At 42.3% G+C, this 24854-nt stretch overlaps 1 protein-coding gene across 1 annotated transcript in view; it reads left to right on the top strand.

Annotated features, from left to right (window-relative positions):
* Positions 1–24854, top strand: part of LOC139202031 (polypeptide N-acetylgalactosaminyltransferase 18-like) — a 133283-nt gene that overhangs the window by 90459 nt on the left and 17970 nt on the right. The window contains exons 5-9 of the mRNA XM_070831493.1: positions 267–464; positions 3330–3444; positions 10801–10986; positions 13103–13240; positions 19755–19850. Coding sequence (XP_070687594.1) covers positions 267–464; positions 3330–3444; positions 10801–10986; positions 13103–13240; positions 19755–19850 — 733 coding nt within the window. The remainder of the gene's footprint in view (positions 1–266; positions 465–3329; positions 3445–10800; positions 10987–13102; positions 13241–19754; positions 19851–24854) is intronic.

The following is a 24854-nucleotide window of genomic DNA, read 5'->3' as shown; positions in this document are numbered from 1 at the left end:
TCTGGAAATATGTCTTGGTAGGTTGCATATTATTTTTGTGTCATATTACGTGTAAGTTTTTGAAAATCAAACTGCCAGACTTGCCTGCAGCTATTGCAAAAATACTTTCATTTCGGTTTTCATTTTCACATTTTTGTTCGGATGTCATAATGATGACTTGTCATGGTGTATTCTGGAGTCCCGGAGCCAACAATGTACCACTGACTCATGGATTCATTTGTCGACGTCTCTTAAACACATTCTGTGTGTGCTCTGTCCTCCCACAGGGCAGAACCTATTCTGCAGCGAATAAAAGAGGACAGGACCCGGGTGGTGTCTCCCTCTTTTGACAACATCAAGTATGACACCTTTGAGATCGAGGAGTACCCGCTGTCCGCTCAGGGCTTTGACTGGGAGCTGTGGTGTCGATACCTCAACCCACCCAAGTCCTGGTGGACACAGCGCAACCACACAGCCCCTATCAGGTACTGTAAATACAGGAGGAGACGACTTTGTTTGGAGCCTAACAAGAGAAAGCTGTTCTGACAGTTTTGGGGCTTTTTCTGTGACAGTTTTGTGTCATTGAAGAAAATGTCTTGTTATAGTGAAAGAAGTGAGACACCGGCAGAGTAATCTGCCAGAGTAGTATTAATTATTAATAATTTGACTTGAAGCATATTGAAGTATATTTGATAAGATCATGTACTAAGCTCATTATTTTTACATTATAATTTCTTGAACACTAATCCCCATGAATAATTATTATGTATGTAAATTCTGGTAACTGCAGTGTCAGTATTCGAACCCATATAAAACCTGGGGGATGCAGCGAAAAGCACATTAAGTGTAATGCATAAAAACGGGAGTCTCATCCGAAGCAACGGGCATTTACGTGGATTCAAAAAGGATAGCAGGTCACTTTTGCCACCGCTATTACAGCACATTTGAAGCGACCTGCAGGGTGTGCAGTCACTGCACAATGATCCAGGTCTTCTACAGTGTTGGCCAGGAAAACACTGCCAATATGACACATAAAGATTGCTGAGACACGCAGCAGAGAAACAACCCAGCAACAAGAGCAAAACTGCCCACTCACCAATATCTGCAAGAGGATAATACGTCTGTTGCTGTGGTTCATGGCAAGAGAATCAATGATGCAGCGCTTATAGATTAGGAGAAAGACAAGAGGACGCATCCTGCTCGATATTGTAATGGAGGAAGATGAATTCTCGCAATTATTTATTTCTTTATCTTCTAAGTACTTTTTCTCAGGTGCAATTTGTCACTGGCTTTGCTCACAGTCACCCCTTTAGAGTACTGTCATTGTTTAATGATTGTCAAGGCAGTTTCCTCAAAAAGAATGGCTCATTTCTGAAGTCATTTCATTTCATTTTTCATTTCCTGATTAACTGAGAAAGTGTTATTTAGTCCTATATCATCGGCTATTCTCTCTATGTGTCTTTTAGAGGTGCCCTGTGTCCTAATCTAGTGTTAAGACCTTAATTATTTTACATGATGTTGTGTTTACATGAAGCTTATTTCTAAGGCCTGATAATATTCTTGCATCAGAGGTCACGGGCGCATACACAAACACAGAGGGTGGTCAGTGGGGGCCCTGTTTTTTCCTCTGGGCTCCCTAACGGGTTCATCTGGCCTTGCAGTTCCTCATACTCAAAGCTCACTATAGCTAACATATCTTAATAGTACTACAGTAGGTTTTTGTCATACATAAGCGTGACAACCTGGTCTAGAACATGGTCAGATGTGCACCACACACTTTCCTTTTCTAAATATATATGTATAGAGATACAGTGTTTCGGGCCCTACACCTTCATCAGGTAAAGCCTTTTGTGTGGGAGCTGTTTCCTCTCCAGTCTACGGACATTGCCTCCTACACACCTGTGTGCAAAAAATAGCAGGTGTCCATAAGCCTTTTAGTCACACTCTGAATGTCTGGAAATATGTGATTTAAACACCAGTTTTGCCCAAGGCAAATATTTTATCATTTTGGGTAGAGTGTTGACACTGTTATTTCACTTTGGGGATGAGATGTGCTGCTGCATTACTTGGTAAAAATAACATTTAATTTGCTAACTAGCCTCAAGCTAACCAATGATGCTTACATAATGTTACCAGCATAGACTTTATAAAGAAATAGACGTGGCTTTCGGGTCAGAAAAATGAAGCCGATGTGGAAGTGCCTTAAACCTGGATTCTTTCTGACGGCCAGCAGGGGGAGAGGTCAGATTGTATGGAAGTCAATGAGAAAATGAGCCGACTTCTCACTTGATTTATTACCTCATTAAACACTTTCCTGATAAATGTATGGCCTCATTCGCTAGTTTTAAGTCGTCTTCAATGCAGCATGATGTTTGTTTTGTAAATGATGGTCTCATTTAGAGTGAAATAGACCATAAAGCAGGATGTGCTTTAGGGCAGGACCACCTTGTGACTAACCAATCAGAGGCAGGTCATGCCAAAACCTAAGCAATCAGATGCAGGCGTCTTCCCGGGTGTATTCACGGATGCAACGTCACTTCTGGTTCCGAAACCAAGATGGCGATGCGCAAAATGCCAAAACTTCAAAACAGTAGTCGATAAACGGATGGGTGACGTCACTGTGGCCACATCCACCCACATCCACCTTTGCAGTAAATACAGTCTATGGTTGCTAGCCACTTACAAACATTAAATAACTGTAGCCTCTTGGCTAAGTGTAGGTCAATACCACTACTTCATAGCTACAATCAGTAAAAACCAAATGGTAATAAATTCTTTATTGTACATGACGTGTGCTGGTGAACCTGAAGCTGCTAACACTGCACTATAAAGATGATATTGTTAAGATTGAACAGTATGAAATGCAGCGATGATCAGGTTTTTAATTTATCAATTGTGATTTCATCGGGAAGTTGTCTGGAAGCAGTTCAGTGGGAGAGCCTCGTTTCTATTAGCATTTTGGGTTTCAGAGTTTCTGGCTGTTCGCCAAACTGTGTATCCACAGGGAAGAGAGCCTCACCCAAACAAGCTGTTTTCCAGCGGTGCTGTATTTCATTTTGATAAGAAGAGATGTGTGGGACTGACAGCATGAATACTAATACGAGTTATTTTTCACTCCTGTTGATTCAGTTTGATGTCGATGAAAGATCTTGCCCCCTCCCCCTTTCATCAGATTTCCTCAAAATGCCCTGAATTTGTTGTGTGAGGCCTGAATTTGTTGTTTAAGGGGAAGGCAACACAGCTAGATCATTTGTAAGTAACTATATGTAGATCATCATATGGGCACCAACGTTGTTTTCAGCTTTCTTTTCTCTGACCTCCTTCTTTCCTCCCTTCACCCTTTATTGTAGGAGTCCTGCTCTGATTGGCTGCTTTGTGGTCGACAGGAAGTACTTTGAAGAGATTGGCCTGCTAGACGAGGGCATGGAAATTTACGGTGGAGAAAACGTGGAGCTCGGCATCAGGGTGAGTCAGCTCATGCCAACACCATGCATTTGGCCCTCCATGTACCAAAAATATCTGTTACACTGTGTAATTTGTAGAGGCATCTGCTGTTGTCACCCTCCAAATTGAAATATCTAGAATAGCGGACATGTCGAGCATACAGAAGGGGATGAGTGACCTCTCCTTTGACAGAATGGGGCCTTTTCACCATCATTCACATTACTCATCCAGTCTGACTCCAGCAAACTGAGCAGATTACTAATAATGTAATTGCCGGATCACATTGTGACGTAATGTCGTGAAATTACAAAATAAAAGACAAAAAGTTTTTTGCCCTAGAAAATGCGGTGACATTACCTGACATTTATCGTACTATGATTAATGTCCTTTTTCTATTATTCAAATTTTGTTGCAGTTTCTAACATATTTTACACCATTTTCCACATCCTTAACTACAGTTATAACGTGAACTGTTACTGCGGGGATTTAACCTCTAATCTGATCTCCAGAGAGAGAGAGAGGGCTTTGCAAAAGCACCGTTCTCTTGGGGCTGCAAATCAGTGGTGAGAGGACAAAACTGTCGAAGCAGCTTTGGGACTTGAATGGACACGGGAGACGACCATTGGAAACAGTTGACTCAGGCTAAATGCAGAGTGATTTACAGTGTAGTGTCAGTGAGGTACAGGTTTGAGCGTGAGCCCAGGCCTGACTGATGCCGAGCAGAGCCACTGGGTTAAGAACAAATCACACAATGAAAAATTTATAATTCTCTCAGGCTTGACCATGTCGAGCTCAGATTTAGTGGACGGCTGTGGACAATTGATGATAGGAGAGCCTGAAAAGAAGATAGCTGGGGTGATTATTGTGCTGTGGCTTCTGAGAGAAAAACACATACTGCAATGCAGCCACACTACCATTAACTTCTTCTTATTGTGTCCAGTTGTGAGGTGTTGATGACTGTTGCTGCCACACACCACTGTCCATTCTTCTTATCCTCTCCAGTGAAACAAATTCACACTGATAGCTTTCCATAAACTGTAGAAAAATATGAAGGAGACGTGCATCGAACCAGTGGATCGAAATTTAGGCTGAGGAGGGTGAAGCTTTTATTGAGCTAAGGTTGCATAAGCTGGCATCAAATACTAGAGCTTGCTATTCAGGCCAAACCCAAAACCCAAACCCTCCAAATATCACATTAGTAATGATTCTGAAAATGGAGCTATTACATATTTAAATACTTATTTATGGGGGAAACATTCACTGATGAAATGATGTTCGAGGTGAAACTTCCCCTGACTTCAGTACAGCCAGATGTGTCTTGTGGCCAAAATCTTGTGGCCATTAGAGGAACTGCACATGTACACTGCCCGTCTGACATGAACAGATCGCCATGTCCACTCCGCCTTCAAAAGGTCATCCCGATTTCAAACGTAACTTTTGTCCTGCTTCAACGTTTTATTAAGAGAAAAACATCGACACCGGATGATTCAGTGTTGAGATTGTGGTTATGGCAAATGAAGTCTGGTTAAGGTGTTTGTAAGATCAGACAACTAAAGCACATAAGGTTGGGGACAGATCATGATCATGGTTAATATAAAGGTACACATTAACTGCAGATCTGTGACTTGACACAAACTCTGGTCTTCTGCATTAAAGTCAAACTAACCTCATCCCCACCCTTACAATCAGCCTTGCTGCATGAAGAGCATCCTAATCATCTCCTAGATCACCTATTCAATATCCGTTCATCCAGGCAGACCTCCAGTCTGTGTCTGAGATGCAGCAAACATGACAGTTAGGAGGCTTCAGTGCTTCAGTATATTCATCAATGTCAGTATCTGACCCATCTGTGCAACACTTGACTAATGACTGTATAGGGACCTTTTATTGCTGTTTATTTATCGCTTCTATGCCGAATAAAGCTTCTATACAGCAATAAAGTATTGCTGTTATACCTCATTGCCTGTATATTCTGCTGTTGAAAGAATTTCACACGAGTGTACTTGTACAACCGCAGTGACTGTCAAATCTTCTGCTTCTGCTTTGGGAGTGGCCGTTAGCACTGAACGTGCTCCGAGCCTGTGTGCGAGCTTATTAACTATATCGTCAGGAGCCGTGGGGGTGTGACAGTTTGGAGCGAAGGCATTGAATAGTGTTGTCGATTTAGTGACTTTTTCTCAACATTTGGCATCTTTTAAGATTCTTTTAGAGTTTTTTAATGGGTCTAGCAACTTTCTGGCACCCCTCAACTCCCTTTTTAAAAGAGTCAGTGGATGTGCTTTCATGTGGATGTGGCTCTCTGGGCTGACTGTGTTCGCTCAGTGATCACCAGCCAGACAGAAACCTGAATGTCTGTGAATGTGACCAGGAAGGAGACTCCTTCTCTTGTTGTTTTTCTTCTGAATGGTCCAACGTGACTGTATAAGTTCATTTTTTCTCAAAATACAAAAGTTTACAAGAGCAGGGTCTCGATCCGCTCATTCCTGATACTTCACTTCCACAGTCTATGCTTTACAACGGCCTTCATTAAAGGTTTCAGAGGCAGAGTACGGTTCATGCTACATAAAAAAACTGTAAATAGTTCATTAATTACTTATTACAGTTTAGGACATGATGTGATCTAGGGGCATCAAGGCTACTACTTCTATTGAAAATTGATGGCAACACTGCATAGAAGCTTCGCTGATGTCTAATGTTTATTCAAGGTACACTACAACACCAACAGACTGTACAGTAAAGTAATAAAAGCACTCAGATTGTGCAGATTGATTTGATTCCATATTCAGGCATCAAATAAAAAACAATGCTGATTGTGTCTAGGGAACCTTATGCACTTGGAACAGTTGGGAATATAACTTAACTGCTAAAAAAAACAGGCCATCCATCAGTGTCCTTGCTGGTGGAAGTTTCCTGCTTGGGGTGGAGAGTGGCGAATGCGTCCCGTTGTTTCCTCAGTGATTTATGCCCCCACCCACCCTACTTAGTGCAGATTGCCCTCCACAGCTGTGAGTGTGACACTGTAGTGAAGGATTAGTGAGTAGGAATCACTTTGGGTCAGTCATTGCAGTGACAGCAGGAGCTGGCTGGGTTCAGCATCAGCTCAAACTCATAATACAAATTATGGCACTCTGAATATTCCTATTAAAATGGCTTTGACCAGTTATCGTAAACTTGATATGATGTCATGAATATAAATGACTAAATCTGCCAAAGGCTTAAAATGTCCTGTTGTTTCTACACATTTTGGGTCATTGTCAGCGATGTGTCTTTCTCCGGCACATGAGAAGCTTCTGTGAGGTCTTAGCCTTGACTTTCTCCACAGGAGGCTTGAATGTCAGACCTCTACAGTCAAGTATTATGAGTCCAGTAATGGCTTTCTCCTTAGCTCCTCGCCGTGCACTGACCATGAACACTTCTCCAACATCCAGAGAGGTTATTCACTATTATAGAGCTCTTCTGGAATATAATTTTGTTCGGATAAGCCCCTACTGTAGAGACAAATTGCTTGAACACCTGTTGACATTAGCACAGAGGAGACTTGGATGACTTATTCAGCAAAGCATAAGCAGCGAGGCCACGAACAGCCGGCCTCTCTGCGGGAGGAGATCTCACCATTGCCACCGTGACCCCGGCAGTCTGTGTTTTTCTGACCCACATCAGATGCTTCCTCCAGCTGTTCACAGCTCTGCCCACATTGCACGTAAGCCAATGCTCTGGGAGAGGACCGGGGCTCTCGTACGGGGCTGCAAGTCAGTTGCCGTCTGCAGCTATGAGAACAAACACTGAACTGAAATGAACCCGCTTCAGTGGAGACACTTCAAAGCTACCGTTGAGTGTGCGGTTGTTCGCATGTCGCGACCAGAGCCGGACAGATGTACCCCTGTTTCTCTGTGTGTGTGTGTGTGTGTGGGGGGGGGGGGGGGGGGGGGGATGTTTTAGCAGTTGAAAGGCAACAAAAGGTTAGCAAGAACATCAGCCAGAGTACTGACATTTCTTTTCTACGGCAAACGCTTCCAGTGCCACAGGGGTATTTGAAGTCAGAGCCTGACATCAAATATAGCCCCAACAAGCCCGCCCAGACAACACAAACACATTATCGTTGTCAGTTATTTCATACCGTATAATTTTGACAATAAACACGTCAAGAATGGCACGAAAAAGTCAATATTTCCATTTTTCGCTACAGTGGCAGACTGCACTGCAAAAGGGCCCTCAGCAGATCAATGCTTATGTAAATCATCAGTGATATTTTGACAGAATCAGATCTTCACAAGTGTCTCAAGGGCATTGCTCTTACTCGTACTAATTCATCATGCCTTGAGTTCAATGCAAGGTTTGAGTCAAAAAACAGCCAGGTTGTTCTATTTCTATCTCCTTCGTACCAAACACAGGCGCCTTTTGTTATCAGCAATGTGATTTTTTTTTCTCTCCCAGTCTCTGCAGAAGCGCTCCGTATCTCTGGCCTGCACACTCCTATTGTGATAAAGATTGCTTTTATGAAAGCTTCATCTGCGACGTGGCGTAATATTGTGCATATTTAGAGCTCATTGTCTTTTTTATCACAACAGGCGGTCGTCCTCGGCGCCATTTATAATTCACAACTCCATTTGTTGTTGCCATTCGCCTCTCATTTTCTCATTAAAACTTTTAAAAACACAAGACCACGAGTGAGATTCGTTCCGCGTTAACGTGAAAAAGAGACAGACTGAGACACAATTAGGGATGTAAATGCATCCCGCTTGTGTCTGGGTGACACACATACAAATCAGACACAAAATCCAGACACTTGATGCCGACGCACACACATAAACTGCAACTGCTCAACGTCGCCATGATCTTCCACAATGTTTTCTGGGTAATACTTGGCACATGACCCTGTTTTATCCAACAGGAGAAGGCTTTTTATTTAGAGAGCAGATAACAAAACAAAAAAAAAAAAGAAAAGGCTTTTGGGAAGGATGATTCTGGAAGACGAGGAGAAGCTGTTATTCTGTCTCCCGTTCTATTTCATTTTCTTTATCTTCTCTCTGTACTTTATCTCCCTTCACTTTTATCCCTTCACCTACTCTATTTTATGTTCCACGCTCTTTCTGAATCTCTCCTCTTTTCTCCTTCTCTTCACTGTCCGCATTTCCTCTCCTCGTCTCATTCTCTATCTCGCTCTGCACACCCACACGCTCAGACGTAGATTGTTATGCTTGAAGAATAGCTCCTTATACTCTAACCCCGTGTTGTAAATCCTTTATAGAGAACGTTGAGGTATTCCTGAGGGAAGCATGTATTATCTCAGAATTTGGCTCTAGTTTGTGCTCCTGCCTGGGCACCGGGCCAGTGCTACAGTTTTATAGTTGTCCTGCAGTAGCTTTTTTTTTTTTTGCTTTGGAAGGATACACGGAAGGAGGCTGGCCGGCAGGAGGGATTATAGCGCAAACACACAAACAAAGTGCAAGACGGGAATAGAGTTTCTATTTAAATCAGCTTCCTCTAGCACTTGTTTACGCTGAACTGATGCCTGCCGAAGAATCTTAACTGTGCTATTGTGGAAATCACTATTGGTTTACTTCATTAAAGTCTGACATTTGTGTAACCATGGTGAAAGCATCAGTTGACTAAACGCTGTACTGGAAACAAAAAAAATGTACCAGTCAAAAGTTTGGACACACCTTCTCATTCAATGGTTTCTTTTTATTATTTTCCACACTGTAGATTTATATTGAAGACATCAACATTATGAAGGAACGCATATGGAATTATGCAGTAAACAACAAAATGTTAAACAAAAAATGAAGGGGCTCATGTTTCAGATCATTACAGGGCTGTAATTTAGAGAACAGGCATTTCTATTCAAATATATGTATAATAACAAAATAATATATATATATATATTATATTATATTGAGAGGTGCTATCATGTATTGACAATATGTCACCATGGCAGAAGCATCCGCTGACTAAACATTGAATAAGAGAAAGTTTCTAGACAACTTTTACACCTGCTCCATGTAAACAAGCTGAAACTATGAAAGAAGTTGAAGTGGCCGAAGCTGCATTCCATTTAAAGTACTCGAGGTACTAAGTCCCAGTCCCAGTCCCAGTCCCAGTCCCAGTCCCAGTCCCAGTCCCAGTCCCAGTCCCTACGGTCCATCAAAGGTTCCTTCAGCCTGTTGTTGTCTGCATTTCCACTGCGGTCCAAAGACCAGATCAGTGAGCAAGTGAGAGTGCAGCGGTGCTGGAGCGAGCTAGAGAGTGAATGACGAGATGGAGCGGTGTTAGTCACAACAATGCAGTAAACAAGAGAAACAACTTTATTTTTTGATTGTTTCACAGTGGTTAGGTTCTAAAGCACAAATAAACACGTCCACACCTCTGCACAATGTGAGGTCTCTGCTCTGCTTTATGTGTGTGTGTGTGTATGTGTGTGTGTGTGTGTGTGGCTCAGACCTGCAGCTCTTAAGACAGACAAAGAGAAGAAGAAAGAGGCTGTGACGTAAAAATGGCATCTGAGATAAAGTGCTGTGAGTATCCATCAGAATAGCTCAGCACAGCAAGCCCAAAGTTCTGGACCTTTTAATAATGTACCTGGAGCTTAATGTAGACCCTGGTTCCTGCTGTGGAAATGTTTCCGTGTCCTGGGGAAAGCTCCTGCGGTAGAAATGTGGCTTTAGTGAGAGAAGCTGAAATGGCTATTAAAGAGGTGCTGAAAGGCGCTGAAGTTTCACTAGAAGTGCAAGCAATGAATGCAGCAGAAGTGTAAGCGCTGAACTAATTTAAAAATTGAAGTTGAAGTACTGAAAGGTGTTGAAATCACCAATGGGTGATAAATTGAGCGGGAAGTGCCAGGTGTAGTGTAATCTCTGAAAGCAGTGGAACTGTCAGCTGAAGACTTAGAAATGAATGCAGGTGCAGCCAAATGTCAGCCAAAAGATGAAAGCAGCTGAAATTTCAGATAATTTAAAGGTCTTAATGCCTGCTGACGCCTCTTGGCCACACGTGGAGCTTGTTTATCTGTTACACACATGCTTATGCACCTTTAATATTGTATAACTAAAACTAACTTAGGTCTAATATAGTTATAACTGTCAAAGCATGCCAGACGTCTGCATGCTTTCATGTTTCATTCATTGTGAACCAAATCGTAACATTTATTTCATATTTCATGGGCCTGTCGTGATGCTAGTTCGCCCTGGGTAGACAGACTTGACAGTCTTCACTGGCAACAAACTGCAAAATTGTAAAAAAAAAAAAAAACTGCAGGCACCTGGGTGTGTATTCTCACTGTGCACTGAGATTTAACTGGCACTGAAAATATCCATACCTTTATTTTGGAAGTCCATGCAGTCGCTAACGTGTGTATGTATTTCTGTGTGTGTAACGCAGGTGTGGCAGTGTGGCGGCAGCGTGGAGGTCCTGCCCTGTTCCAGGATCGCACACATCGAGCGTGCCCACAAACCCTACACAGAGAACCTGACGGCCCATGTGCGTCGTAACGCTCTGAGGGTGGCTGAGGTCTGGATGGACCAGTACAAAAATCACGTCTACATGGCCTGGAATGTTCCACTACAGGTGAACAGAGCGTACACGTGTGTGTGTGTGTGTGTGTGTGTGTGTGTGTGGGCGTGACTGCATTCATGTTTATTTGCGGCCCTTTATCAGGCCCTATTTAAGTGTTAAGGTGTTAAAAAGAAAAGTCCAGTCTGCTCCATGAAGGCTTACAGCTAGTATCTGTATATTTTTGATGTGATTGAAACATTTTTCCAAATTGCACAGTGATATCGGTTCAGTCTGTTGCTTTTGGCCCTTCATCTTCAGTGTTCCACACATAGATCCCTGAGGCATTCTGTCACAGCGTCTTTTATGATAGTAGAACTCAGGTCAGAAATATTTACACTCTACAAAAAGCTTCCGTTGCAGATACAGGCTATGGATTTCATCTAAGCACTTACTGTATGCACCTTCTGTACTGGATGCTACGGCTGTGCTGTCAACTGCATTTTCCTACGAGCCAGCCAGCTCGCTCATGTAATTCTCCTCTTCATCTGTGCTTTCTTGCTCTCTTCGTCTTCTTTGCTGCGTACTTTTTTACATGCATCTCTCTCTTTACTGGTCCTCCTTCTGATCCTGAATGTCTCCAGTTCTTCTCCGTTAACCATGTCTGGTTAATTCTGTGCGACAGCTGAGCTGTACCTTGTAAAAACAGAGCTCCCAGCTGCTGCTACCTACGTAGCAACAACAACTACTTTCATTATTGATGAGTTTGTCTTTTTTTTTATCAATCTGTAATTTTTTTTATTTTATGAAAAAAAGGGTGCTGTTGTGAGCCAATGGTAAACCAGGTTTATGGAGAGGGAAGCAGCAGATAATCAAATCTGAGAAACTGAAACTGACAACTATTTAGAATTTTGCTTCGGCTTAAACACTCTGTATCCTGAAAGTCTGTGCTCACCAGCTGGGCAGGAGTGTTCACAGACTGTTCTAACCTTTCCCTTTCCCTCCGGACTGTCCCCTTCTGCTCCAAATCCACCACCAGCGTCTCACACCGATATCTCAGTCACCATCAGTGGCACAGTGGTGGAGGGGATGGACAACTTCACATATTTGGGAGTTAACATCCACCGCTGTGGTCAAAAAGGCCCAGCAGCACCTGTATGGCCTCAGGCTGCAGGAAGCAGACACCCAGCGATGCCTCAGCAAGTCTCTGAGGGTCATTAAAGACCCAGCACACCCACACAACAGCCTGTTCTCACTGCTGCCCTCAGGGAGGAGATACAGGACTCTCACCGGCAGACTGAGGAACAGCTTCTTTCCTCAGGCCATAAGACTTGTGAACAAAAAACACAAAGTCACTCCCACATGTACACATGAGCTCAGTCCACATCATCTATACAATACACACTGAGCGAGGGAGACCTCCAGTCTGTGTTCTAGCTTTACCATCAATTAATGTTTATTTCTCTTTGCAATATTATGCCAGACTGTATAAGCACCTTGTCATTGACTACATATGAGCTCCTTTTATCGCTTTCAGTCTGTTAGTCAGTGTATTTTCTATCTTTACAGGATCTATATATACACATACATCTTTATTTTGTTCCTGTGTATATTTTTTTCTACATTTGTCTGGAATGGAGCTCCCAGCCAAGTGTACTGGTACAACTGCAGCGACAATAAACATCTTGAATCTTGTTGATTCACTCATACAATTGTATGTAATGTATTTATTCATACATTTTTCTGATTATATTTGTCAGCACTTGCCCAAAACCTGAGGTCCAGAGTTCAAAGATGTTTCATGTCACCTGAAACTCCTCTGTGCCTCAAATGCAACTGTACACTGTACATCTCTCTCCAGTTTCATTTTCTTTTCCATTGTAGTCTCCAAAACGTCCTCAGTTCAGCCTCTCTCTTCGTTGAATGGCATCCCGTCTTTCCTCCCTCTGATTGTTCCAGAAACATTTGTGTTTGTTTTTTTGCTCAGTTATTATTTCAATCTCTTTCATTGTCATTCTGTGGACGCGGCGGTGCTGAAGTGGACCTGAGGCCCGGGGTTCTGCACTCGTTATTTTTGATTTCACTGGAGATTACAAAGTTGCAGCTTATTGTACTTGTTGTGTTGCTCGAGGTTAGAGCGATATACCCAAAATGTAAACTCAGATGTGTTGGTGTTTCTTCCCTCCTCTAGAACTCAGGAATAGACATCGGAGACATTTCTGATAGAAAAGCCCTCAGATCCAGACTGCAGTGCCGACCGTTCAGCTGGTTCCTCTCCAACATCTACCCCGAGCTCCGATCCTACGGCGACACTGTTGCTTACGGAGTGGTGAGTTCACTTCTTTTTCCCCTTCGATCCCAGGGTACCTGAACATTTCCAGTCCGCAACCTTGATTTGAGTGAATTTATGTATCATTACGTTGAACAATGGGCTTGTTAGTTAAAGTACTCTGCTATTCATCCGATATAGCCCACAAGGGCAAGTCCATAAAGTCGAGAACCCAGCCCACAGTCTGAGAAACACTACACCATCAACTTCCACACTTGGTCCCCACTGGTGGCTACACATACAGAAACTCCTCAGAGCAGAGCATTAAGTATTCAGGAGTATTTGAATTCATTATGAAAAAAAGACACTCCTTTAGCTTTATTAAAAATGAATACTCCTTTGTTGTGGCAGCTTACCAGCGAGGAGTTTTAAAACATTTGTGAACATATTATTTATTCGTCTTCTCTTTTGTCACATTTCAGCCAAAAGGAAACAATATTTTAAAATTGCGCTGCCTTTGTGCTGCCATTGTGGCATTTTTATTGAGATAAAGGAGCAAAAGTGTTGCATTTTGCTGTCATGTTGCGATTAGTCTCTTTCAGGTTGACACTGTGATTCTGCCTGTTCATTTTAGTGCGATTTTAGAGGCATTTTATTTGTTGAAATTGATTTAAAACCTGCATTAATAGAGTTTTGGGTCACTTGGGAATTTTTGGGAACTTATGGGAACCTGTTAGCAGTGTTCACACACCCAGTAGACACCAGGCAACAGAAGCATTTCTTTTTTTCTTTTATTTATCTTTTGGTCTCCAACAGCTCCTGCAAGAAATATCTGTCTCTTTAGCTGCTAAATGCTCCACTGTGTTACCAGCTAGTCACTAACAGTGTCTGTCTCCTGGTTATTGCTGGACAGATCTGAGCTTTTTCCCCACTGAAAACAGCTGCCAGTTTGCTAAAAGACAGCACAGACATAGCACAGACTACAAGCACCCCCTTTCAAATTACAGATAGTCATGTGATCCATTGTTAATATGAAAAAAGAGCAGCTTTAAGAAATGATTAAGAAGATTAGGAAGATGAACATTTCTGGGATTGTCTGTGGTTACAAACCAAAAACTGCAATGCAGAGATACAACCAAAAGTCCTTCAGCTGTAGTTGCTTCCTCTTCACTCAGGCTTTCTATTAGTTTAATTTGGAAGTGAGGCATGATGAGGGATTTTATTTCAAATGTTTCATTGTGTCACCATTTTTTGTGTTGTCCTTGGTTCCCCACCAAAAGATGAGTCATACAGACACCCACTAAAAATAAAGTCAGCACTGACAGAGTACACAAATTGCATTAACACCACCTTATGACTAAAGCCTTCCATTAAAATGAACTTTAACTTCCATTAACACTAAGGCTAATTACTATTTTTCAGGTTGGTTGCATTCCCCTTACTTCTCTGCTTTTTTAAAAAAATATTCTTCACTCACAGGCTGCAACCTCATTTGATCCGAGAGCGGAGAATTCATTTTGTTTGTGTGTTATTTCAAGCGTTTTCTTGTGTGTTCAGAAAATGTATAGGAACCAATCAAAATATGCAAAGTTGTACTCGTGCGATAAGCACAGAAACAGCATAAACACCTCCTCCTGACACCACATTTCTTTTTAAACTGAACTTTTCCAACTGATTCAGGCTGTAAAACTTAAACTTTTCCATTAACGGTGAGTCTAATTGCGCGCACAACATGGGATATATGCTTCGCTGCTGTAAGAGTGCACTTCAAATCACAGCAGCGGGGTATTGAAAGGTTGAACCTTTTTACGCCACTTAATTTCTGCATGGCTATTCCTCTCTTCAGCTAACGGTTGTGGGAGGATTTTGCATAATTGAAAAATGACAGTAATCTGTTGAAAGCTGAGCAGAATTATCCCACCGCTCTGACTGCGCCCGCTGATAGAGGAGGAAAAATGAGTTCTTCTTGGCTGAGTCCAAGTACAAATAATTTATTCATTTCATTTCTGATTGTGATTCTTGATTGCGGCTTCATTTTAAACTTTTCAGCCCAGAACTTGCAGATGTGGTGTGAGACTTTATGTCTCCTGCGAGCTTGAATGTAAATCACCCTCACATAGAAACTATTTCCTTCAGGTTGGAAAAAGGTCTTTGTCTCTCTGATTTTGGCCTCTGCATGGCTTCATGTCTGAGGAGAGAAAAAGTTATGAATTGATGGGGGGACGGGGGGGGGGACGGTACAGATCTGCTCAGACATTAACAGCAGCAGCTGAGTCCCAGAAAACAGCCCCTGTGCCACCTCTTGTGTTTGTTGTTCGATAAACACTTCAATCACAGCGCGAGCCGGATGGAGTTATTTGTTGACACCACTGAGCATGTGCGGGGGCTCGGCTTTGAGCGCGAGATGAAAGCGTTGCCACGGTGTCATCTGAGAGATGTAGATACGAAGTTTACATATTTGACAAAAACAAACTCTCGCAGGAGACAGCAGTTGGAGAGAGTACAACAAGTGTTCTGGTCTGATGCCATCTGTGGATGCTTCATTCACTCATCTCTTATTTAACATAAAGCAAAAGCTGGAGGAGCCGCTCCGCTCACACAAGGTAAATATTGAACAAAGAGGACGTATTATTTGAACATTTCTCAAGCTGGTTTAAATGAAACACTTTCACTCATGACATGAACTTGAATTTTTTCCACCAGCCTGACTTTGGGTTGTCATATTCCTACTGTCAATAATATAAATCCACATCCTTCCATCTACACCCAACAGAGACAGAAAGCGACCCAGTTTTCTGTAAGGGTCTGTAAAGCTTTATCTATTTATTTGTCATATTTTATAAATCTATTTAATAATTAATCCATGAATCATTTATTTGTAATGTTTTTCCCAATGATCAGGCCTCCAAACATGGATGTTCCTTGGATGGGTGTTTTCAATTAGTGGTTGTAACATAATCCAAGGTTCAATTTAATTTCCCTCAAAGCTTATTTGGCAAAAGTAATTTGTAGCTTAATTTCTAGCCTCGGTCCTGGATGTTTTGGCACCGAAGCCTGCCTAGAGTGTCCTTTAACTGACAGGCGTGGGTTCAAGCCTTTGTTTTGTTCAGCATTCACACCAAGACACCAAAGCCTACCAGCTCCAGGGCTGCTGCTGAGTAACTGAGTCTGACTTGGGTGAAATGGGGAAATTCCCCCTGGGAATCAATAAAATATCAAATTTTTTGTACCACTCTTAGTGTGACGGCAACGTGAGATGTTGTGAAACAAAAAGCTCAGCTCAGCCCTCAATAGTGGATCAAAAGCTGTGCAGAACCCCCCCCCCACACACACACACACACACACACACACATGATTGTGTGTGATGTGACTACAGAGGAGAAGTGGTGGGATGCAGAGGGTGAACTGCGGTAGATGTGTAGTCAGTGATCTAAACAGAGAGTGGGATGACTGGACACTGTTCAGCAGAGGGAGAAGCAAAGATTCAAAGATTGTGAGCTGTATGTAAAAGAGATTAGTAGAAAACGAAGGTCTCCCCACCCGTTCACTCATCATGAATTCCAAACATTTCACCTTCGGGACCCAGTTTAGTACAAGTCGGGACCCAGCAGGGATGCAGCCAATAAGCCTTTTTATTCATCTTTAGATATTAATGTTTGGATTTTGCTAACATTTATGAGGAATAGTAAAGCAGGACTAGGCTCAGACCACAGAGCTTGAATAGACAAACAGGCATTTCTATTCAAATCATCACTTTTCTAAAGGTCACTTGAATGGCAGACTTAAGACGGCCACCACAGAATGTTTTCAACGCCGCGCAAGTAAAGGAGCAGAACGTGAGGAAGCTGCACCTTTGAAGCAGATATTCACTCACACTGATATCACTATACTGGAGCTGCTATGAAAGATGCATCTTTTTATTTTCACACTGAGAGAAAGGAGTAGTTGTGATGTTAATGGGGTCACGAGTAATGACTAGTGATTCATGGTTTGGCTTTCGCTCTCATCAGACTGTTTCCGGCAGCAGTAAGCAACTGATAGAACATTTTTCTGTCCATCGTATGGAGCCGGGGCAGGTAAATTACTGCTGCCTGCTGTTCTGGATACGAAAACCAAAATACTGAGCTAAAAGAAACCATACAACTCTTTAGGACTGAGGGTTTAAATTTCCATGCAACCAGTTTTTCTTGATATGACAAGTCCATTATTTATTATACTGTTCATTATCATTAGTCATATTATCATTAATATACTTGCTATTATCATTCTTCTTACTACGCATCTCTCCATCCCTCCCTCCCCAATCACTCACCATCTCTCATCTCCCCCCCACCACCCACACCCAGCACAGCCCCAGACAGAAAACCGCCCACCTCTGAGCCAGGTTCTGTCTGAGCCTTCTTCCCCTTAAAGAGAAGTTTTTCCTCGTCATCGTCACCTGTTGCTCGCTCACGTGGGAATTCCAGAATCCGTCGTTTTGAATTTAATTAATTTTAGTTGGGTCTCTCTAATTAAAGAGTTTGGTCTTGATCTGCTCTTTCACGGAAGGCATCTTGAGATTACGTTTGTTATGAATTGATGCTATATAAATAAAGATTGATTGATTGGACCTTCTAAATGTCAGAACCAAACTGGCTGATCTGCAATACAGAGCCGAAGCAAATGTGAACACATAAAAAGTTCAAATGAAACATTGGAAATAGCTGGTAATAACTGAGCAGGATGATGTAATAACACGTTAAAACATCTGGGCCAACTCTCACCGTTGTTCTAAACCAGCCGTGACTTGGTCCGATTATAAATATCAGCCTTATTCCCAAAGAGTCTCTAGAAGGAAATTGCAGTGATTCACAAAAGTGGTGCAGTTTCTTCCTTTTCTAAAGCACAGAGAACCGGTGCATCATCATTTTTTCATAGCAAGCTTCTTCAGATTCACCTCAAGCAGCTCTTGTGACGTCCGACCTTCTCCTCAAACTGCCGGACACAAGCTGCAGGCAGAGACGTTGATGGAGAAGGCTGCTGTGGGCCGGACAGACTGACAGGCTTCTGTGCCTAAATGTTCCTAAATCTGATTGTTATTCGGCCCTCTCTGTCTGTGAATGCATCATTCATCTCAGGTTGAAAAGATTTCTCCAAGTTTTGTCCACCACTAGCTCAACATGAATTTTTTACAACATTACATGGCCACATATGGAGTCAGTCTTTGACTTACAGCTTATTACAACCTGGACTTTTGTAGGTTTCACTGTAAATCAATTATGGGAATAAAGCAGCATCACTAGAATGAAGCAGATGAGGCATTTTTCTGAATTGCTTCCTTGAAATATGCTTATGTTACCATTTCTTGTAAAAGTTTGAAGGGACAAGGACAAACTGAGGTAAATTGATGTGTTAATTAAACACATACCGTACAATTAGCCTATAATTCTCTATGGAACGTGGCCAAATGAAAGGAGTAACCTGCGATCCAAAGAGCACAGATGCTTTTCCCTTCTGAAATATTACTCTGCAGCTGCCAAACAAAGGTGAAGGGGTCGTGTAAAGTGTTTGTACGACTTTCTCTTGGTGAGCAGTAATTAGCCTCCACTGCCTCCATTTGTATTCACTTTAGCCACACAGCTATAGCTGTGTAGTGTTCCACTCTGTCATAATGGAGTGATTAATAATGTAGAGACAGAGAGAGGGGTGCGGGGAGAAAGAGAAAGACACACACGCAGGCCCTCTGCATTAAGTATTTAAAAAGACTCTGAAGTCACATCTATAAATGAAACCAGATACGAATGTTATTGGCTTAAAGGAATATTAAAGCATGTTTTTAAATATGCTCATAACTGAGAGTGAGATGAGAGGAGTGATATCATTCTTCATGTCTTTGCGGTGAGTAAACTACAGAGCTGGAGTCGAGGTTGTGTTTAGCCCTGCTTGGTATAAAGGACTAGAGGCCACAGACAGATTTTTTATAACTACCATTACTACTAAAAGTGTTGTTTCTCTCAGGTGCTTTGCTCTGTCGTCCCTCATTGTCACTCAGTTTGTTCCTGACGACTTCATATAATCATTTTCTGTTTTAATTAGTGCTTTTAAAAGATGCCAGTGTACTGCAGAGCTGGGGGACCCCAGTCAAAAGCACCACGGGTCCTATTTTAAAGTATCACACACTGCCAGGGGGGTATTTTGGATCTATCTTTAATATTTTCATATATTTACTTTCCTAAAATAATAATAATCTGTTGTTTTTTTTGTTGTTTGTTTGACATTAATTAAAAAATGATGATATTTCAAGAAGAAACCTTTCGCTCTGACTGCTCTGACAGGGGTTAAAGTTGATGGTAGGTGTGTCTTTAGCCGCCAGCTGTTTCTCTCTGGCTCCAGTGTTCACATTAAACTCCCCCTGATATCATTTAAGTGACAAGACATATTTGTTTAATGGTGCCGGAAATTTCCTGACTGCGGCCGCCTCCTTTTCATCACACATGGAGATACATTAGATCCCCTTCTCACACTCACTTTCCCTCCTCCTCTTTTTCATCTGCTGTACCTCTTATCTCACATCCATCTGTTTTGTCTTTTCCAGCTAAAGAACAGTCTAAGAGACAACCTGTGTTTGGACCAGGGGCCCGACACTGACAACGTTCCCATCATGTACCTTTGTCATGGTATGACACCGCAGGTCAGTGGGCTCTCATTCTACTCTATTCTATTTTCACCGCTCGATTCTATCTCTTCAAACGCACGAAAAACCAAAAGAAAATACAGCTCACGCGGAGAGATCGTAGCAGAGGCTGTCGGCAGTATTTAATTGGACTCCTTCGCAATCTTTGTTATTTTAAATGAGGGATTTAGGGGAAGCAACAATACCATAAAGTTGCATTATATTAGCAGGATGGGTGAGTGATATCTCTACACAACAGAAAGGCTGTGCAAGAATTCATTCCATATGTCGTCCTGGTTTTAAACATCTATCCTCAAAATACTTTGAAATTCTGAAGATCGTTATTAAAGCTGCATGGATTGATTTTGTTGTTTCGAAAATTGCCCGTGTAAAGTTTTTATTGTGAATGTTCCAGTTGAAACGTCTCTCTATTGTTTGGTCCTCTGCAGGTTTTTTACTGCAAATGGGCTCCCTGCTGCAGCACGCAGCCTTATCTGCAGATAAGAGCAGAACTGTGGGCCAGAAAATCCAAAACAATGTGTTAAAAGATGCTAAAATGTTATGCAGAGTTACAGTAAAAAAGAGCTGCATAGCTGCAGCTGGTAATTCGCTGTTGGTCATTTGAGCCACTGTTTATGTGAAAATATTGGTTAAACATTCCAAAGTCAAGAGGAAAATTGCACTGTTTGTACTTGGAGTTAATAGAGTAGAGTCATTTTGAGACATTACAGCGAATCTCTGCGCGTAGGGGGCATCAGTAATGGTGAGCTATGCAGGTCTGTAATTTACATAAATGAAAAAGTCACATTTCCATAATGAGTTAGCTGGCTAATTAGAGCAGAGATCTAGAAGGAAATGCAACAAAGAGCTAATATATCAGCAGGCTATAATAGTGCTGCTTTGTCGTGTGCTGTTTTGCTTTTAGAGTGAAACTTTTCAGCCTCTGTAGCTGAATCTGAAAAGTAATCCTGGAGTCACTGAGGCCAAGCAACAACTCTATCAGCCTTCTGCAGATTTAAAGCCGTTTAATTTTAAGGGCAGTAAAGGCTTCACTTATTGCCCCATTAATGGAGGCACTGAAAAACACTTTAAACGCCAACGGAGTGTTACTGTGTATTTCCATTTTTCGCCACTTTGAAATGCTCTGCAGCTTGACAAAATTAAAGAATTCATACACTGCTGTGTGCATTATAGCCCGGCTGCCATAAAGAGGCTCACATAATCAGAAGTAGACCCCCACTACGTACTCAGCCCGCCATCTAGAAGAGCTTTCTGAGGACACTCCAGGCCTCGCCTCCATTGTCAGTAAAGTTAATAGCTTTGACCGGCGCCTTGACGTCTGAAACATCCAACTTCCTATCTGGGTCATACTCAGCAATACAGCATCAGCTGCAGAAAGAGCTGTGTTGGCGTTTCCTTTTCTCTCCTGTCTCTTTGCCTTTCACATTTCCTCTCTCCTGGAGATAGCACAATCAGCAGGTGCTGATAAAGAAATTGAGTTGTATTAGTCCATTTTTTTTTCTCTTTCACTGTCTTTATTTATTTATTTAAACACAACAAATTGAGATGGGCAAGACTGCGACGAAGGGTAGAGGAGCTCACGCTATTCACAATGAAAAGCTTGATTCTGAGTATGACCACTTCTGCTTAAACTGGGCGCAAAGCTTGAGAAAAACCTCCTGAAAAGTTTTCACATTCGCAGCATGAATTTGGCAGATGGGACAGGAAGATAAGCAGGTAAATGTATTCAGCCTGTGGCAGAGCAGATTGCCCTCAGTCTCAGCCAGCACTGCCCAAAGTGAAGCCTGTGGGCCAGTTTTATTCTTCTGGGACGCAGAATCATCCTCTACTATTCATCTGGCCTGTATGATGCAAATTTGGTAAAATGTGAGCAGTCATGTCCTAAAACTCACATTTTAAGTCACGAGCGAGATCAAAGCCAAGCATGTGTTAGCGTCAGTGAACTGATATTTAGCTTCAATGGACTTATTTTGAAATATTAAAGGCAGAGCAAATCAACGGATAATTTGTTTGCTCGTATTTGTGGAGGAATTTCACATCACCAGAAATGAAAAATGACTTCTAGCAAGCCATAATTTACCCACTCCAGTGTAACATGTCTCCAGATAACAGGGGTATTTTGGGGCCTTACTAGGATAAGTCAAGATAGCAGCAGAATATCATTCCACAGCATAGGATCAGCAAGGGGAACTAATCACTTTATAGACTAAAGATATTTGGGATTTTAGAATCAGAGGTGCACATACGTATATTAAGCTGCACATAAACTGAAATGGAAATGATTATCTATCCTGTACCTGCTGCAGTAATCATACACGGATTAGAGAATGTTGGTATATAATGGATAAATCCATCATCTTTGCTATAAATGGATATTGTCACGCACATTCATGCATAAACGAACTCTCCTTGCATTAGCCTAATGAAATTTCAGGCCTCGGTGACAACCCCGGCTCTATCTAGCACACGCTAAAACAATACCGAACCTATTTCCACCACCCAGACTGGAATGTTGATCTTTAAGTCATTGGTGAACGCCTAAAAGATACCATGTTTAAGAGATCTAAGGCATCAGCAATAAGCAGCCCGAGGATGCAGAGCGAAAAAGCAGCAGGATGCGTTTCACAGCCGACATCAAAGGCTCAAATATTCCTCTGGTCTTCTATCATGCCTTTATCACTTTTCATTCTTTATTCTTTATTCATGGGGAGTATCTTTTGTAAAGTTATTCCCCTCAGTCCTTCTTATTCCCCATTCAGAGCCTTTTATTCTGATTCGTCAAATCCTTTAGATCACCTCTGAGTCCTCTCCTTTCTCAACAGAATGTGTGTGAGTGTGTGTGTGTGAGTGTGAGTGTGTGTGAGTGAGTGAGTGTGTGTCCAACAGGATGGATGGATATGGCTTTGAATACATGATGAACGGTTGAATGTCAGCGATGCCAACCTTTGATGAGGGAGGGAAGCCTGGAAGGATATGGAGAGGAGGACGAGAGAGAAGATAGAGGGGGCGGGGGGGACCAGAGACAGACAGAGAGAGAGAGAGGGAGGGGGCAGGGGAGAGAGAGAGAGAGAGAGAGGAGAGATCACAGTGGGGATTTTATTGGCAAGTTTTCAGTTAAGCACTTCTTCACATATGGCAGTAAATGACCACAGCTATCGACCTCAGGTCACATTCGTGTCTCGTCAGCTTTACTGTACACAGAAAGTGCCCGCTGGAAAGAAGTCCACCTGAAGGTCCTGCACCGGACAAAACCACACGTGACGAGTGTCTCCACCAACTTACACACATTCTTTAAAGTCTTTGACAGTCAGGACGGAGCATAAGCCTTATCCGTGAGAACACACACCAGACAGCACACTGGCATAATGCAGACGACATATTACAGTGAATCCATGAAAAACAGGTAACAAACGGAGCCAAACAGATCACATTTACATAAGAAGCTAAATGTCTTTCTTCATGTACATAAAAAATGAGACCAGACTTCATAAAAGTTGATCCTGGTGATTATTAGGTTTGGGAACAAAGATTCAAAAGAGGCAATGTCCGTCATTACCATCCATCAGAAACAGGCTTCGTCTGATTCTGGGAAACCACAAGCGGGAGGACTCAAAAGCACGACTCGAGACAACGGGCAGTTAAAGTAAAAGTCTTTACTTGCAGGTCAGTACACAGGTAGGCAGTCAGAGTAAAGGCAGACAAATCCAGGAGGGACAAAGGCAGAGGCAGAGTCGAAGGCAACAACAGGGATCAAAAACTCAGGAACATAACACGCTAGGAAAGTGCTGGAAGGCTTGTCAGAAGGAACGAAGACGAACGGGCACAGAGGACAGGGGAGACTCAGACTAACTGCACCGGGGCAGGCAGGTAACGAGACACAGGTGGAAGGGCTGGAGACACAACGGGAGGAAGTGAATGTACCTGAAACGAGAGGAAAACACGAAGGACAAACAGCTAAAACCATGAACGGGTCGTGACAGATTCTTCCAGAACAATCCTTGAAGAGCCAATAAAGCCAGTCAGTGCAAGTTCCAATTTCTGTTCATGCAGCCGATACTTTTCACTGCTTGTTTCCATGAAGGACAAACAGAAGAACAATCCCACATTAACCCTTCAGTCACTCATGAGTCCCATTCTTTGAAGTTTAAAGGGTGTATAACAATATCTGTGTGCACTTTTGTAGTACATAAACACTGACTGAGGATCAGCCACTGTGTTTTTCTACATGTCTTCTTCTAGGCGTGATTTTGATTTTCCATTTGCACCCGTACCGTATAGAGTTTCTTCTTCTCTGCAGGCCTCTGACAACAGCAACAACCTGTCATCCTGCTTATGTTATCCTGTCATCCTGCCTTTTTTCTCCACAGCAGCTAACTTGTTGGTGTGGTCCAGTTATGATTGCTCCTGGTCGCAGTTCCTCGCAGCTGTCAGTTGTCTCTGAACACGCGGCACCCTGTACGCGAGTTGCAGAAAAGCAAAAATCCCACACAAATGTATCCGTAAAAAAGCATTTCCATTGACTTCCGTTATTTCTAAAAGCAGAAAATGTCTGCAATAAGCTGTCATTGCGCCATTCTGCCTTCTACCCCTGGCTGCGCAGACATCCTCGGTTGTTTAGAAACAGGAAACCCGTCTCTACAGCACATCTGATAGTTGTTGACTCAGGGGCTAATTTCAGGCCAATGCATTACGTGTGGATGACAAGATTTATTCAACAAAATAGTGAGAAATTGCATTGGAAACTAAGCAGATAATAGAAATCTGATCAGTGCCACAATATTGGTGGAGCCTTGCTAAAAAGATTGGTTTGTGGCTGGATCGATAAAGTCTGAAAATTAGACCTCTGAGGCTTTTTACCGGGGCTGCAGAGTGTGTGTGTGCGCCGTCTCGTATTTCTGTCTATGTGAGGACCTATTTAACTCCCACCAGGTGCTCACTTTGTTATCAAGCCATTTGAGTTTAAGGCTGAAGTATGTCATGCTGACATGCTGTTAAAGATTA

The sequence above is a fragment of the Pempheris klunzingeri genome, chromosome 5 (genome assembly GCF_042242105.1).
Source record: "Pempheris klunzingeri isolate RE-2024b chromosome 5, fPemKlu1.hap1, whole genome shotgun sequence".
Classification (NCBI taxonomy): Eukaryota; Metazoa; Chordata; class Actinopteri; order Acropomatiformes; family Pempheridae; genus Pempheris; species Pempheris klunzingeri.
The sequence above is the reverse complement of the archived record's forward strand: the minus strand, read 5'-3'. Positions and strand labels throughout refer to the sequence as shown.